Genomic DNA, 16,785 nt, shown 5'->3' with positions numbered 1-16,785 from the left:
GGGGCAGAGGGATATAGGGATTCTCTTCACATCACCTCAGCTTTCTTCGTGAGAAGGTCAGAGGTACACTGGTTTGTATTAATGCGACCTCCATTAGGTGATCAAAGTTGCTTTTCCTTCAGCAAGGGCTTTTCTTTGTCGGAAGGGCATTATGCTTGACCTCCAAATTTGGCTGACAATTTACTGATAAGATTCATAACCTTTGGGTTGCTCTGATATTTTGACATATTTGCTGGGTTCTGTGCTACATCCTGGAAGGCTACCACAACTTCTGGATCCTGCATGGCTGTAAGAACCTCTGGGTCAGTAAGAATTTCATTGAGCCCAGGGATTCCTGCCATTCCAGGTGTCTCGCCCTACCTTTCCAGGCATTCCTCCAGAAAAATTAATAGGCATTCCCCCAGGAAAGCCACCTGGGAAAGAGCCATACTGAGCTCCTGATTATCTTCTGGCTTCTTCCTCCCTTGGGGCTCTCTCATGTTCTTCCCGGGTCTTCTTAACCCTTTCTATTCTTTCTTTGATGTCTCACTCTTCACGATTTTGCTTATACTTCCATGTTCAGCAATTTCCTGGGCCCTCGTTTGAACTTCTTTCAGCATTGCACTAGCATCTTCATAATCCAATTTACAAGCAAGGGCAATATCGTGTACTGCTTCTTCCCAATGACCCAGAAGTCTCTGTGCTTTCCCTCACCACTTGTAAGGCTGAGTTGAATCAGGGTTTATTTCAATAGCTCTGTCACAGTCTCGAATGGCAGCATTTGGCTTCTGTAATTTGATGAAGACACTAGCTCTCTTGGCATACAGAATGGTCAAGCCAGGATTCAGTTTGATGGTATCTGTGTGCGAGGCAGTGGCTTTCTGTAGTTCACCATCATTTGGGGCATCAATGGCAGCCACTTTTTTTTGTCATTTGCCTGATCCATCATTTCTGTGGTTATCTCTACATTTCATCTCCCATTTCTTGAAGGGCATCAGTATCTGGTTCAATCACACCTTCATTGTCCATTTCTAGATCACTTTCCTCACTTGATGGTTCGTCTGTCTTTATGTTTTCCTCTGCCTTCTTACTGTTTTTTCTTCCTTGATATTGTCTTCTGATTTAGTTTTATGAGTAGCAGGTGGTATTTTAACCCTCATGCTCTCCAACCACTTCCACAGGAAGCACATTTCCTCAGTCTGCTGAATGCTCGGATCCTGCTTCTACATTTTGAGAAAAGCCCGAAGCTCGCTCACTTTGCGGGGTTCTGTGGTCCAGAGGCAGTGGAAGGCGGCAGGCGCAGCTGAGGTTGCTGCCCGATTCCAGGCATGGGTGCTAGCTCAGCATGGCCATGTGGAAGGAGTTCATCTCCTCCCTTTCTTTTTTTCCTTTTTTTATTAATCCGTTAACAAAAAATGGACTTATTAGAGAGACTAAGTCATTTGTCTTTACAATGTTCTGTATTGGGCAGCCCCGGTGGCGCAGCGGTTTGGCGCCGCCTGCAGCCCAGGGCGTGATCCTGAGACCCTGGATCGAGTCCCACGTTGGGCTCTCTGCATGGAGCCTGCTTCTCCCTCTGCCTGTGTCTCTGCCTCTCTCTCTCTGTCTCTATGAATAAATAAATAAAAATCTTTTAAAAAAAATAAAATGTTCTGTATTATAGGTTTGGCTGATTGCTGCTTCTTGGTGTTTAACACATTTATCTCTATTTCCTGTTAAAAGTCGCTAGTCTAGAAGCTTGGCTAGATTGAGGCTTGATTTCATAAAGTCACTCTTAAACTAACAAAGATACTTCAACTAGATTTGGGATTTTAGGTTGATAGTTATTTTTTCCTCAGCACACTGAGGGTATTATCCCATTCTTGTCTGACATCCATTGTTGCTGTTGGAACTGAGCCATAGCTTGTTTTTCCTTTTTAGATGATTTTCCCCCCTGGCTGCTTTTAAGATTATGGGGGAAAAGTAAACACTGAAGAAGAAAAAATTACAATGAATCTAGATGTGGGTTTCTTTTCATTCATTCAGCTTGGAATTTATTTTGCTTTCAGAATCCAAAGGTTAGTGTCCTTTACTCATACTAGGAAATCAGTAGCTAGTTCTTCATCAAATGGTGCTAACAAAGTTCTAATCTGGTTGGAACTTTGCATTGAGTGTCTGACTTAATGAGTGTATTTTTGATTTCCAAAAGTCATGTTAGTTTTTTTAAACCACTTGACCATCTTATAGTGTCTTATTCCGTATTCATCTGAGTTTCTCTTAAGTCTGTTAAGTAGTTTTTTGTATTCTCTGTCTAAAAAGTCTAATATCTGAAGTTGTGTTTTTTGCTTTTATCCACTGCTGCTTGTTTTGGCTGCTTCTCACTCCTGGCACATTGTATATTTGCATTTTATAATCTTTAAACCGTGACTTCCTCAATTTACTTGGAACATGTAAAAAATTTATTTAAGTAATCTCTACACCCAATATAGGACTCAAACTCACAACCCCGAGGTCAAGAGTCGTACACTCTTCCAACTGAGCCAGCCAGCCCCCCACCCACCATTTACTTGAAACTATATGTGGGAATTCTTTGAGACGTGGCTTGAAATTGAGTTTTTTTTTTTTTCCGAGATAGATTCATTTGTTGATACTAATTGCAGTTAGTGTGGCAATGCCATTTAGGACCCTATTTATTTATTTATTTATTTATTTATTTATTATTTTCTAATTTATTTTTTATTGGTGTTCATTTCGCCAACATATAGCATAACACCCAATGCTCATCCCATCAGGTGCCCCCCTCAGTGCCCATTACCCAGTCACCCCCACCCCCCGCCCACCTCCCTTTCTACCACCCCTTGTTCACTTCCCAGAGTTAGGAATCTCTCATGTTCTGTCTCCCTCTCTGATATTTCCCACTCACATTTTCTCCTTTCCCCTTTATTCCCTTTCGCTATTTTTTATATTCCCCAAATGAATGAGACCATATAATGTTTGTCCTTCTCCGATTGACTTCTTTCACTCAGCATAATACCCTCCAGTTCCATCCACATCGAAGCAAGTGGTGGTTATTTGTCGTTTCTAATGGCTGAGTAATATTCCATTGTATACATAAACCACATTTTCTTTATCCATTCATCTTTCGATGGACACCAAGGCTCCTTCCACAGTTTGGCTATTGTGGACATTGCTGCTAGAAACATCGGGGTGCAGGTGCATTTAGGACCCTCTTTAAGTGAAATTACTCTTGAGGTTTTTTTGCACTACACAAATAATGTGAATTTGGACTGAAACCTAAAGTTTTCTTTTTCTACTGTATCTGATGCCAAGTTCTGGACAGGTGCACATCCTTGCTGTCCCTTTCTGTATGAAAGGTTGTTTTTTTTTCTTTTCTTTTTAAAACTCCTAATTATGGACTTTCAAACATACTCAGGAATCAAGAGAGCAATGATGAAATCTCCCTGTACCCATCACTCAGCTTCAGTGATTACCCCTGCTTTGCCATTCTTAATTCATCTGTTCTTCTTGTTTACTGTTCCCTGAGTTTTGTTTTCCTAGGGCACATAAAAATAAATATCAGATATCATATCATTTCACCCATAGTTTGAGTTGTATCTCTAAAAGGAAAGGGCATCGTGAGGACACAATGACCTAACCGAGTTTGGGGCTTAAACAAGGAAGGGAGAACTGTTGCAGTTTAAGAGACTAAGAAGGCGGGACAGCCCGGTGGCTCAGCGGTTTAGTGCCGCCTTCAACCCAGGGCCTGATCCTGGAGATCTGGAATGAAGTCCCACGTTGGGCTCCCTGCGTGGAGCCTGCTTCTCCCTCTGCCTGTGTCTCTGCCTCTCTGTCTCTGTCTCTGTCTGTGTGTGTGTGTGTGTGTGTGTGTGTGTGCGTGTGTCTCATAAATAAATAAAATCTTAAAAAAAAATTTAAAAATCTTAAAAAAAAAAGAAAGAGACTAAGAAGGCAATTAACAGGAAGTTCTTAGCATTATCACAATACCGTTATCATATCCCCTAAATGAATGCTATTTCTGGATATTTTCAGTGATCTTTGGCTAAACAGATTGAGCCACACATGTAGTTCAGTTTGTCACTCCTTGTAGCAAGGTGAGTGCACAGCTTTGGATACTATGGGACAAGTTACAGGGTGTGGGCTCATGCCAGGTGCTTTTGGGGGAGAGTTCTGGGTTAGATGTCAGGAAGTGAGAGTAATTCTGTGATTGGGCTTATCAGTAAAGTTTACCTAGAAGGAGGAAACTACACCACGGGGGGAGCTATAATTGATAAAGCAGCAGCAGTGGCTCATGTTGGCCAGAAAGAGGGGATGTTTGGTTACTTTGGAGTTCTAGATAATGTTTATCTTTTGTTTGTGTTCAGACATGATTGCAGAATGGTCTTATTTTTGTCTTAGCATGTCACAGTCATAGAGTGGCCCTGTCTGCTGTCGCTGTTCTGTGAACTTGCTTATGTTCAAGGGTAGAATTTGCAGATCTGGCTGATAGTACCAGGGCAGCTCCTGGATGTCGGGCTGCTTTTCTCTTTACCAGTATCCTCGAATACCCAGTCTGTGTTCAGTTCCCCTAAAATGCCTCATAATATGTTTTTACCATTGGTATTGTCTGAATGGAGATTGAAGGCCCACGCCCACACACTGCAGTGGGTTCTTATGTCTCTTAACCAGTCTCTTTGCGGGTAACAGTATTCCCTTCCTCTCTGTCCCCCAGATTGGGTTTGACTGCTTACATCTTCATGATGTCATTTTAACCTCTCAGTCTCTCCTCTTCCTTCTCTTCTATAAACTAATTACATGAAAGGATTTGTCAGAATTTTTGGCAAAAGTACTTCACAGATGGTGCTGTTTCTTCTTACATCATATCAGAACTTTTGTGCGATCCAGATACCTACTTTGTGATAATAAGATTTATCAGTTGGTTCTAGTATCAGCTTGATCCTTCTCTTATAAAGTTACCCAGCTTATTAATACAGTCTTCATTTATCCCTTAGTCAATAAGATTCCTTGTTAATTACAAAAGGATAAAATGATTACTTAATAGAAAAACCTGTGGCATGCCACCTTAACCACATGATCAAAGTTATCACCAGTAATGAAACAGACTGGATCATGTGCCTCCTGATGTGGCACATGAGAAGGACATGCATCACTTGTACAATCCTTCATCCAAAAACGAACTTTCTGAATCTAATCATGAGAAAATATCAGGCAAGCCAAAATTGAGGTGGGTGGAGTCTGTGAAACATCTGATCTGGACTCTTTGTATCTTGAAAGATGAAGAAGGGCTGAGGGACAGGTCCAGATTAAAGGAGAGTAAAGAACTATGGTTAGAGGGCATGGTCCCATGTGAGAGATTTACAAAGGGATTGCTATAAAGGACATTATTGGACCAGTTAGTGAAATTCTGCATATGGAATATATGTTACATAATAATAATAATAATAATAAATAATAATAATAATAAATATTAAATCCATGTTAAACATTCCTGATTTTGATCATTGTGGTTATGTTAGAGAATGTCCAAGTTCCTGTGTTACTTTGAAGTATATAGGAGGAAAGGGTCATGACATCTATTTTCCCTTGAATAGATTGTTCTCAACATTGTTGCTGAAACAGATGGAATGCAGGAGAGAGAGAAAGACAATTTTAATGGTGAAGAGTCTGTGGAAATTCATCATATTCACACCATCCTTCTTTAAAATAAAACATAACACTTATTCTTAAACATCTCCATTCATTTTTCACCTAATAATTTATTAACTGTTAATTGTTGCCATGATCCATTAATTTACTAGTGGTTGCAAAATGGTTACTTTCTGACTCTAGCATTTTTCTTTATAATAAATGAAGCTTCTTGTAAAGCTTGTATGATTCTTCTGTAAAGAACTTTAACTCACACAATAGGGATATATGCTTGATTTTTTCCTTATAGAATTTTCAGAATCAGAAGCTGATATCCTGGCCTCCTCCAATTCTGACCATTAGGGTTTTTTTTTAAATATCATTATGAATTCATGATTTTGTTTCGATTTGATGATTTCAACAGACTGCAGCCATTATTTATCAAATTGTTCCATCCTAAGAGGGGAACTCTTTTAAAAAAATTTTCTCCATGTCTTTTTTTTTTTTTTTTTTTTTTTTTTTTTTTTTTTTTTTTTTTTTTTTTTTTTTTATGATAGTCACACAGAGAGAGAGAGAGAGGCAGAGACACAGGCAGAGGGAGAAGCAGGCTCCATGCACCGGGAGCCCGACGTGGGATTCGATCCCGGGTCTCCAGGATCGCGCCCTGGGCCAAAGGCAGGCGCCAAACCGCTGCGCCACCCAGGGATCCCTCTCCATGTCTTTTTGACACAACCCCATTAGCCTTTGCTGGGTCTCTTGCTTTCTGTTATAAGATGTTCCAAACTCAGCTTGAACATTTCATGTTCTACACTGGACTGAGCTATTTCTCAAAAGGGTCCTGATTTCTTTTATGGGAAGACTACTGACATTTAGAGGCATATTGGTAGGAGAGTGGCTCATTGCTCTTCACAATGCCTATTGATTGTAGACATTTTTAGTAGTTCCGTCTAGAAAAAAGTTCAAAAACTAAAAATAAGTGCATCTTATATTTCTAATTCCTAGCTGTTCTTGGATAGGGAGATACAGTCCGAACAGTGTACTATACAGTGGGTATGTATGTGTGCATGTGTATGTGTGTGAGTGTGGTCTGTCTGAAGCTAGTATGAGGAAGCTTCTAGGTTGTAAGTGGTGAATATTTGTCAAGCCTGGACTCTCCTGGCTTCTTTCTTCTCTAGGTCTGCTTGCTCAGAACCTTGTCTGGTAAGGCGGGAGACATACAAGAGGAAGAATGGCTGCCAGGTTGCTGACAACCTGGTCACAGGTACTGAGGAAATTATTCTGTTTCCAAAAAACATTGCTGTTCCCAAAGGACACATCTCTTTTTTTTTTTTTTTTTAATTTATTTATGATAGTCACAGAGAGAGAGAGAGAGAGAGAGGCAGAGACACAGGCAGAGGGAGAAGCAGGCTCCATGCACCGGGAGCCCGATGTGGGACTCGATCCCGGGTCTCCAGGATCGCGCACTGGGCCAAAGGCAGGCGCCAAACCGCTGCGCCACCCAGGGATCCCCCCAAAGGACACATCTCTTGCCCATGACCCACAGCTTCAACTGAGCTGGCCTCAGGCTTCCCCAGTTCTTTGGGGTTCTTAGAATGAGACAAAGAATCCCTAAGACAGGCTTCTATTACTATAATATTTGTTGATTTCTTTTTTTCCAGATCTTCCTCCAGGTTAAGTATTTGTTCCATATTCTGCTGGATGCTATGAAGGAAAAGAGATTTTTTTCACTAGGAAAATCATCCATTCATTTTTCAAGTATTTTTCTCATCCTGTAGTACAGTCAATCTATACTTGGTCTTGACTAAGACTGGAAGAGGCCTCGAAACCTAGTGGTGGAAAGATCAGATAAACCATGTATTAGACAAGCTACTAAAAACATGAGTCTGGATGAGATGGTCCAGGCAGGGAGAGTGAAAGAACTGAGCCTTGGGTCAGATAATGAAATCTATGTGTTGGTCTCCTTCCCCATTGCTGGCAGCCTCCCCTACCATTCCTTTGCTACATTGTTGGAAATGAGCCTTGGCTGAGCCAGAATGTTTGTGATGTTTCAGGATTCCGTGACCTTTGAGGAAGTGGTGGTGGACTTCTCTCAGGAGGAGTGGGCACTGCTGGACCATGCTCAGAAAATCCTGTACAGAGATGTGATGCTGGAGAACTTTAGGAACCTAGCCTCTCTGGGTAAGATTGGCCTCATTAATTTTCTCATTTCTTCATGCAGCAGACAGTCCTTCCTGACATACCATGTTCTAGAATTTGTGAAAAGAATGGTAATACATGACAAACATAAAATGAATGGCGCCTGTCCTTGTAGAGCAGTCTTATGGCTTCCTGTAAAAAATCGACTGATTTCATTTTTCATTATTATTACAAGATTTAGGTAATTTGCCATATGTTTCTGCTCTTGGGCTTGGATTTCAAGGGTCAGTTCTCTATGAACAGGGCATACATAGGTATATCTGTGAACAGATACGTAGATACCTGTTTTGGGGACCTTGTAAAAGATCTGATTCTTGGGTCACTCCTGAAGTTGTATTTGCCTATCTTCCTCAGTATCAAAGTATTGGAATCAGTTTTGTGGACAGATTTCTTATCTCCTTCACAGTTCCTCCACCTCACACATCTTTCTCCATGAGCAGGGTATCCTCTCTGCAAACACAGTCTGATCACGGAGGTGGAGCAGGAAGCACTGGGTCCAGAGGAGGGGGGAATTGTCCAAAGTGCCTGTACAGGTGAGCCCCAGGCAAAAAGGAGTCATTACATGGAGGAGCCATGGTGAGGGATGATCCATTCGGGAGCGTCGGTTTTGGGATAAAGAGGCCATTACTTGAGCTTTCCATCTTGCCATTCATTCACATTTTCCTGTGGTTTCAGAGAAAAGGCTGTTTTAATTCCACTTTCAATTTGATATTTCCTTGAATACTTTTTGTTCCATTCTCCCTACTTTACTTTCCAGGTAATACACTCTAGTATCTCAAACCTTCAGAATCCTTTCCCATTTCCATTGCTTGTTCCTATCATTGTCATCTTCTCCCAGAGCCACATTCCTAGAACAGTTCCTCTCATCACACGTTACATCTTCTCTTTCATCATTTCCCTTCTGTATTTAATGTTACTGAAAACAAATCCATAGGGTGCCTACCTCCTTTTTTCTGTTATCCCTATTTTTTATCCCAATAGTTATAAAAATTTTCAATTTCAGATTGGAATATACAACTGAAATCAAAAGATGGAATTCCTATGCAGAATGTTCCTGGGGAAAAAACTTGCAATGGCATAAAAACGGTAAGATTCAGTAGGAATAATTCCTGTTTTTTTACAGTAGAAGTCTGTGAATGCCATTGAGTTAAAGTACCAGCTTCCAAATGAGGGGAGGCAGTGAGGCGTGGCATTTGCTCACCAGGAAGCTGTTTCAGGAGAGTCTTCCTGAATCTCATAAAATTAGGGAAATCTCTAAACCAAGCCCAACACTTTCTGCCTCACAAAGAATACCAAAAAGTAAACATTATTTAAATGTGATTCCAGGGATGGTTGGGTGGGTCAGTGGTTTAGCGTCTGCCTTCAGCCCAGGGCATGATCCTGGAGTCCCCGGATCGAGTCCTACATCAGGCTCCCTGCGAGGAACCTGCTTCTCCCTCTGCCTTTGTCTCTGCCCCCCTCTCTCTCTAATAGGAAAAAAAAATCACATACATACCACGAAAATAGTAAAAATGTCAGTTGTAATCATGTACTTCCTATGTATGGCAGATTGCACATGAAGAATTCTCATGAGTATAAAGAAAGTGATAAGGTCTTTAGTCACCACTTACTCCTTGCTCTGCAGGCACTAACTCAACCTGGTAAGAAACCCTTGGAATTTGATCATTGTGGAAAATTCTTCAGAAAGAACTATCGCTTTACGTGTACAAGATATTGTGAGAGAGAGAAATGCTACAAATATAAAGAATATGGGAAAGACCTTGGCCATCCCTCAACTCTTAGCAGTCATGTAAGTACTCACAGTGGAGAGAAAGCTCTTGAATTTAATGATCATGGCAAATCTTTCAACCAAGAGGGATTCCTTAGGAAACACTTAAGGACTCTCACAGGAGAGAAATTTCACACGTGTAGTCAGTGTCTTATGTCCTTCAGCTTACATCCTTCCTTTTCAGTACATGTGCAAATACCTACTGGAGAGGAACTCTGTGATTGCAGTGATTATGGAGAAAGAGCTTCCCATAGTGTCCACAAAACAATGTGTACCATGGAGGAAAGCTCAGAATGTAATGAGCATGGGAAGGTGTTCGCCAGCCCCTTGTCCCTTCAGAAATGTGTGAGACCTCATGCCGGAGAGAAGCCTTACGAATGTAGTGACTGTGGGAAAGCCTTCATTTTTCAGTCTTCCCTTAAAAAGCATGTGAGATCTCACACTGGAGAGAAACCTTATGAGTGTAATCACTGTGGAAAATCCTTCAGCCAGAGCTCTCATCTTAATGTGCACAAAAGGACTCACACTGGAGAGAAACCCTATGACTGTAAGGAATGTGGCAAGGCTTTCACTGTTCCTTCATCCCTTCAGAAGCATATGAGAACCCACACTGGAGAGAAGCCCTATGAATGCAGTGACTGTGGGAAAGCCTTCATTGACCAGTCATCCCTTAAGAAACATACACGGTCTCACACTGGAGAGAAACCTTATGAGTGTAGTCAGTGTGGAAAATCCTTCAGCACAGGCTCTTACCTCATTGTGCACAAGAGAACTCACACTGGAGAGAAAACCTATGAGTGTAAAGAATGTGGGAAGGCCTTTAGGAATTCTTCCTGCTTAAGAGTACATGTGAGAACTCACACAGGAGAGAAGCCCTATCAGTGTGTTCAGTGTGGGAAGGCATTCAGCACCAGCACTAATCTTATAATGCACAAACGAATACATACTGGGCAGAAAGTATGAATGAAATGACTAGAAGAAAGCCTTAACTAGGCCTTCACAACTCATTCTTCATTTTAGAACTCACACTGGAGAGCAGCCCTGTTGTGACTAATATAGAAAGCCTGCAGGCACAATTTTTGACTTATGCTACCCTGGGACCAATCTTACAAATGTTACCGTTCTGTGATTGTCTTTTATCAGTGAATGTTTCATCCTGAAAGTCTGTTAACCGATGAGTATTAAAAGTTATATGGCACTTAATCTACATCACAAAAGTTTTGATGATAATATTTTTACCATGAATTTAGTACTAAATGTTGTCCAATCATCATCAAGATGTCTTGGACCTATAGGCTATTTAGAAATGTATTTTTTAATGTGCAGACTCTACATATTTTAGTTATTTTTTATAGATTCCTAATTTAATTACATTATACACAAATGTATGTTCTTCATGATACAGATTCTGTATGACATTATTCAAACAGAAAATTGTTGGAGACTTGCTTGTGGTCTCAGATACAAGTATCTTCGATCCATTCCTCCCTCCCTTTCCTAAAAGTAACAAAACTACAACTGTGTTTAAGTTGGCAGTGTGGACAATTTTTTAAGGTCTCGACTTTCTTTGCCGCTGTGAATGCCCATGAGCCACTGGCTCTGTTCAGTGAGAAACAGGCAAAGGTGACTGCTTGTGGGCTCTAAAGAAGCCCATGGCAATGGGAGTGTCTCGTCTGGCATTTTTGCTTCACCATTTCCCCTGTGGTCTCATCTCATTTTCTCTCCTAGAAAACAGACCAAGAGGATCATAGTCAGAAGCTACTGATTATACAACAGGGACATACAGTATTATTTGGTTGTACCAACTCTGTGTTGCTTATTTCTGGGCTTCATGTAACAAGAGAAAAATAAACTCCTTAACTGATGCAAACCACTCTGGAGGGAAGATTCTGTTACAAGGGATTTCAGTTAACTGATAATCTCTCATATGTGGTCAAGTTTTGTGAATCCTTTAAGTATGGTTGAAAACAATGCCTGTTCTGTAATTATTTGGTCTAATCAGTTCTCATTGTGTCTGATGGATGATCTTACTGTTCTTAAAATTTGTATCATTACAAACCTTCTTTCATTTGTCCTTTATTGAAAGCGGTATGTTAAGATGTGTCACTATTACTGTGGATGGTCAGATTGTTTTCTTTTTTTAATTCTCATTTGTTTTACCTTGAGTCACTATAGCTAGAAGCATATAAATGTTGTCATTTTATATTTCTGATAAATTGTCCTTTCATTCTTTATTTAAAGATTTATTTATAAAAAATAACAATTAAAATTAAAAAAATAAAGATTTATTTATTTGAGAGACAGAGAGTGCACAAGCAGGGGGAGAGGGAGAAGCAGACCCCCCACCCCCACTGAGCTGGGAACCTGTTAAAGCGCTTGATCCCAGGACCCTGAGCCCAAGGCAGATGCTTAACTGACTGAGCCACCCAGGTGCCCCTGTCCTTTCATTCTTAAATAGTGCCCATTTTTCTTCCCTAATAATGTTATAATTCACTTGGTATTAATGTGAATTATTGACCTAGCCGATAACATTTTCTCCTTACCAGTATGTAAGGACAACCAGAAACAACTTACCTTTCCTCAGCACTATGTGGTGGTGGTCCCTGAAACTCCAAAGGGGGATCTCCTCAGCCAGTACATCTCCTATGGAGGACGAAGAGATCAGGAGGTCCTCAGCACCCTTCCCTGCCAAAGACAACAGCAGCCCTCACATATGTCTCTGTTGTTCCTTGCTTCATTTCTGTCATGATTTGTTCCTCTGCCAATCTGGTGGGATATGAGGGATCTCACCCATGAATGAGATAAATGTTTAATGAAAGAGGGAAAAGAGTAAGAACATTTTTTTCCCTGCTCCCCCTAAGAAAGCTCAGGAGGTTTCTCAACTCAATAAAGTTTGTCTCCTGGTCAATGAGCATGGGCTCTCTTGAGTGCCACTACCTATCAACTTCTAAGAGCATCTTCTTGAAAACCAAATGTTATAAAATTGGGATTCCCCTATACTGCTCTCTTGAAAAGAGACTGTAGTCCCTCTGCGGTTGAAAGGGACAGTCTAGAAATAGAGGCCATAGCAAAGAGCCACTCAGGATCATCAGGAACTTATAGGTAAATATGTAAAAAAAAAAAAAAAATGGGGAAAGATAAGAGACCAAAAGAAAAAAAGTATAGCAGCAGGATTACCAAGTAATCCCTCCCTTCCCAAAGAACGAGAACTTTAAATTTTATGTATCAAATATTCGTTGGGTCTAAGAAATATGTTAGTCTTCAGTTGCTTACTGATTTAAAAACAATAATGAGGGGTGCCTGCGTGGATCAGAAGTTGAGCATCTACCTTTGGCTCAGGGCATGATCCCAGTCCTGGGATTGAGTCCCACATCAGGTTCCCTGCAAGGAGCCTGCTTCTCCCTCTGTGTCTCTGCCTCTCTCTTTGTGTCTCTCATGAACAAATAAATAAAATCTCAAAAAAAGACAATAATGAAAAATAAACCCATATATATAGTGAAGAAAATAAAAGGTAAAGTAAGTTATATACATATGTAATATTTAACATAATGTATATATGTAAATTATAAATATACACACAAAACTATATTTTAAAAAGATCCATAATTTGGGCCAGTTGAAAACCTAGTTTATGTATTCAAGTTTAAAACTTACATAAAAATTTTTACATATAATTATCATATATATAAAAATGTAACAACTTATATATGAAAATATTTACTTATCAAAAAGATAAGAGTGGCACCGTGCTTTTGTGCCTCCACAATGTAAGTTCTAAATTAAACTTAACTTTGCTAAACTATACTAATTGACAAGGCTTCAAAATTGTAATCAATACCAGGGTTCAAATTATGGCTATATCTAAGAACCCCACTAAATTTAAACATTACTTCTCCTATAATCAATAAAAAATAATTAAAATAGAGGAAAACAGGTGTACTTCCCTGCAATTGTAGTCATGTCTAAATTTCCCATAGCTATTGTACCCATTACCCTAAAATATCCCATCTTAAGCACAAATGCCCTGATAATGATGAAAAATAAATTTAAAGGTCTTTGCCTTTATTCCTTGATAAAATGTGATTCTGTGGACACTTAGAATAATTAATATGGCTCAGTATGTGTTAAAACTGGCCTTCAGAGGAAAGACTATCCATTGGAAGAAAGACAGTCTCTTCAATAAATGGTGCTGGGAAAATTGGACATCCACATGCAGAAGAATGAAACTAGACCATTCTCTTACACCATACACAAAGATAAACTCAAAATGGATGAAAGATCTAAATGTGAGACAAGATTCCATCAAAATCCTAGAGGAGAACACAGGCAACACCCTTTTTGAACTTGGCCACAGTAACTTCTTGCAAGATACATCCACGAAGGCAAAAGAAACAAAAGCAAAAATGAACTATTGGGACTTCATCAAGATAAGAAGCTTTTGCACAGCAAAGGATACAGTCAACAAAACTAAAAGACAACCTACAGAATGGGAGAAGATATTTGCAAATGATGTATCAGATAAAGGGCTAGGTTCCCAGATCTATAAAGAACTTATTAAACTCAACACCAAAGAAACAAACAATCCCATCATGAAATGGGCAAAAGACATGAAGAGAAATCTCACAGAGGAAGACATAGACATGGCCAACAGGCACATGGAAAAATGCTCTACATCACTGGCCATCAGGGAAATACAAATCAAAACCACAATGAGATACCACCTCACACCAGTGAGAATGGGGAAAATTAACAAGGCAGGAAACAACAAATGTTGGAGAGGATGCGGAGAAAGGGGAACCCTCTTGCATTGTTGGTGGGAATGTGAGCTGGTGCAGTCACTCTGAAAAACTGTGTGGAGGTTCCTCAAAGAGTTAAAAATATACCTGCCCTATGGCCCAGCAATTGCACTGTTGGGGATTTACCCCAAAGATTCAGATGCAATGAAACGCCAGGACACCTGCACCCCGATGTTTATAGCAGCAATGTCCACAATAGCCAAACTGTGGAAGGAGCCTCGGTGTCCATCGAAAGATGAATGGATAAAGAAGATGTGGTTTATGTATACAATGGAATATTCCTCAACCATTAGAAACGACAAATACCCACCATTTGCTTCAACGTGGATGGAACTGGTATTATGCTGAGTGAAGTAAGTCAATCGGAGAAGGACAAACAGTGTATGTTCTCATTCATTTGGGGAATATAAAAAATAGTGAAAGGGAATATAAGGGAAGGGAGAAGAAATGTGTGGGAAATATCAGAAAGGGAGACAGAACATAAAGACTCCTAACTCTGGGAAACGAACTAGAGGTGGTGGAAGGGGAGGAGGGCGGGGGGTGGGGGTGAGTGGGTGACGGGCACTGAGGGGGACACTTGATGGGATGAGCACTGGGTGTTATTCTGTATGTTGGTAAATTGAACACCAATAAAAAATTATTTTATTAAAAAAAAATAAAACTGGCCTTCATGGTTTGAAACTTATATAAACATAACTAATAAAAAAAGGTGCTTATTTCTACTGCTTCTCTTCATAATTTAATTTTGCCTGTTTCAAAAATTGAGAACAAATAACTATATCTATCTTTTGGTATTAACTGAGTAAAGAGCAGTTAAGAGTTCCTGGACTGTGCAAACAGCACTGCTAACCATATGTGATGAAGCACTGGAATGTTAATGCTTTCCCTCTCTTTATACTGTATACAAAAACTAATGGAACAAAGATGAACCATTGAAACAAAATTGCAAAATTCCTAAAAGAAAGCATAAGAGGAATGCTTCATGACATTGAATTTGGCAATGGTTTCTTAGACGTGATACCGAAAGCACCTTGCAATCAAAGAAAAAACAGATTGTACCTTATCAAAATTAAGATCTTTTGTATCTTCAGAGATCAGTTATCAACATTAAAATGCTTTTGTACTCCAAAGGACACATCAAGAAAGTGAAAGACAACTCATGGAATGGGAGAAAATATTTGCAATTCATAATGCAAAAAGGAACTTCAATACAGAATATACAAAGAAATCTTGCTAGTCAATACTAAAAAGACAAATAATGCAATTTTTAAATGGACAAGAGATTTGGAGATACATTTCTCCATGGACAAACAAATAGCAACAAATATAAGAAAAGATACTAGCCCTCAACATCAGTGGTCAGTAGAAAATTGCAAACCCAAATCACAAGGAGATACCCCTTCTCACCACTTAGGATAGCTAATATATAAAAACAAAAATTAACAAGTGATATTGGGAAATAACTCTTACATTGATGGGTAGAATGTAAAATGGTGCAGCCACTTTGGAAAAGTCTGGTAGTCCTTCAAAGTGTCAAATACATAATTACTATATGGTCCAGCAATTCCACTCCTAGGTAGATACCTGTGGTAATTAATTTTATGTGTCAACTAGACTATGTCATGGAATACCTAGATATCTGGTTAAATGTAACATCTGGGTGTCTGTGAGCATGTTTCAGGAGATTATCATTTGAATCAATAGACTGAACATAGCATATCACCCTCCCCAGCATGGGTGGACATCATCCAATTGGATTTAGAGTGTGAATGGAATAAAAAAGCAGAAGATTGAGTTCTTTTATTGTCTGATTGTTGAATTGGGATAGTGATCTCCTGCTCTTGGTACTCCTGGTTCTCGAGCTCTGAGACAGACGGAAATCTACACCTTTGGCAGCCTTGCTCTCAGGTGTTTGAATGGCACCACCTGCTTTCATAGGTCTCTCAACTGGGGATGGTAGATTGTGAGACATCTCAGCCTCCATGGCCACATAAGTGGTTCCTTATATAAAAGTCGTGTTGTGTGTGTATAAATACAAATAATGTATGTTATGTCCATTATATGTGTGTGTGTATAATAGATGTTTCTGGGTTTACCATAAAGTTCAGGGTTATATGTTCTATTTCTTTGGAGAACTCTGGCTAATACAATACCCAGGAAAGATTAAAATATGCACACACACAAAAATAAATGAATGTTCAGAGCAGCATTATTCGTAATACCCACAAAATGTTAACAACCCAAATGTGCATCAACTGATAAATATGAAAATAACATGTAGTATATTCATACAATGGAGTATCATTCAGCAATAAAAAAGAATGATATGCACTACAGCACATATGAACCTTGAAAACATGCTAAGTGGGATCCCTGGGTGGCTCAGGGCGTGATCCTGGAGTTCCGGGATCGAGTCCCACGTGG

General features: G+C 39.7%; 1 protein-coding gene, 1 long non-coding RNA gene and 1 pseudogene across 7 annotated transcripts in view; 1 reads left to right on the top strand and 2 right to left on the bottom strand.

Annotated features, from left to right (window-relative positions):
• Positions 1-11,435, top strand: part of LOC144290625 (zinc finger protein 177-like) — a 30,632-nt gene extending 19,197 nt beyond the window's left edge. For 4 of the 5 annotated variants that reach the window (XM_077860036.1, XM_077860035.1, XM_077860038.1 and 1 more), the window contains exons 2-6: positions 6,777-6,862; positions 7,653-7,779; positions 8,238-8,330; positions 8,801-8,883; positions 9,422-11,435. In XM_077860036.1, coding sequence (XP_077716162.1) covers positions 6,830-6,862; positions 7,653-7,779; positions 8,238-8,330; positions 8,801-8,883; positions 9,422-10,528 — 1,443 coding nt within the window. In that variant the 5' untranslated portion in view covers positions 6,777-6,829 and the 3' untranslated portion in view covers positions 10,529-11,435. The remainder of the gene's footprint in view (positions 1-6,776; positions 6,863-7,652; positions 7,780-8,237; positions 8,331-8,800; positions 8,884-9,421) is intronic. The other variant, XM_077860039.1, reaches the window with a different exon arrangement.
• LOC144290633 (uncharacterized) overlaps positions 1-16,785 on the bottom strand; it is a 37,623-nt gene that overhangs the window by 18,766 nt on the left and 2,072 nt on the right. Inside the window, exons 2-3 of one of the 2 annotated variants that reach the window (XR_013358222.1) lie at positions 12,140-12,250; positions 7,117-8,460 (exon numbers count right to left, since the gene is read on the bottom strand). This is a non-coding gene — a long non-coding RNA (uncharacterized LOC144290633). Of the gene's footprint in view, positions 1-7,116; positions 8,461-12,139; positions 12,251-16,785 lie in introns of those variants that run through there. The other variant, XR_013358223.1, reaches the window with a different exon arrangement.
• On the bottom strand, positions 150-1,856 carry LOC144291068 (hsc70-interacting protein pseudogene; annotated as a pseudogene).

This window comes from Canis aureus, chromosome 19, assembly GCF_053574225.1.
Source record: "Canis aureus isolate CA01 chromosome 19, VMU_Caureus_v.1.0, whole genome shotgun sequence".
Taxonomy (NCBI): Eukaryota; Metazoa; Chordata; class Mammalia; order Carnivora; family Canidae; genus Canis; species Canis aureus.
The sequence above is the reverse complement of the archived record's forward strand: the minus strand, read 5'-3'. Positions and strand labels throughout refer to the sequence as shown.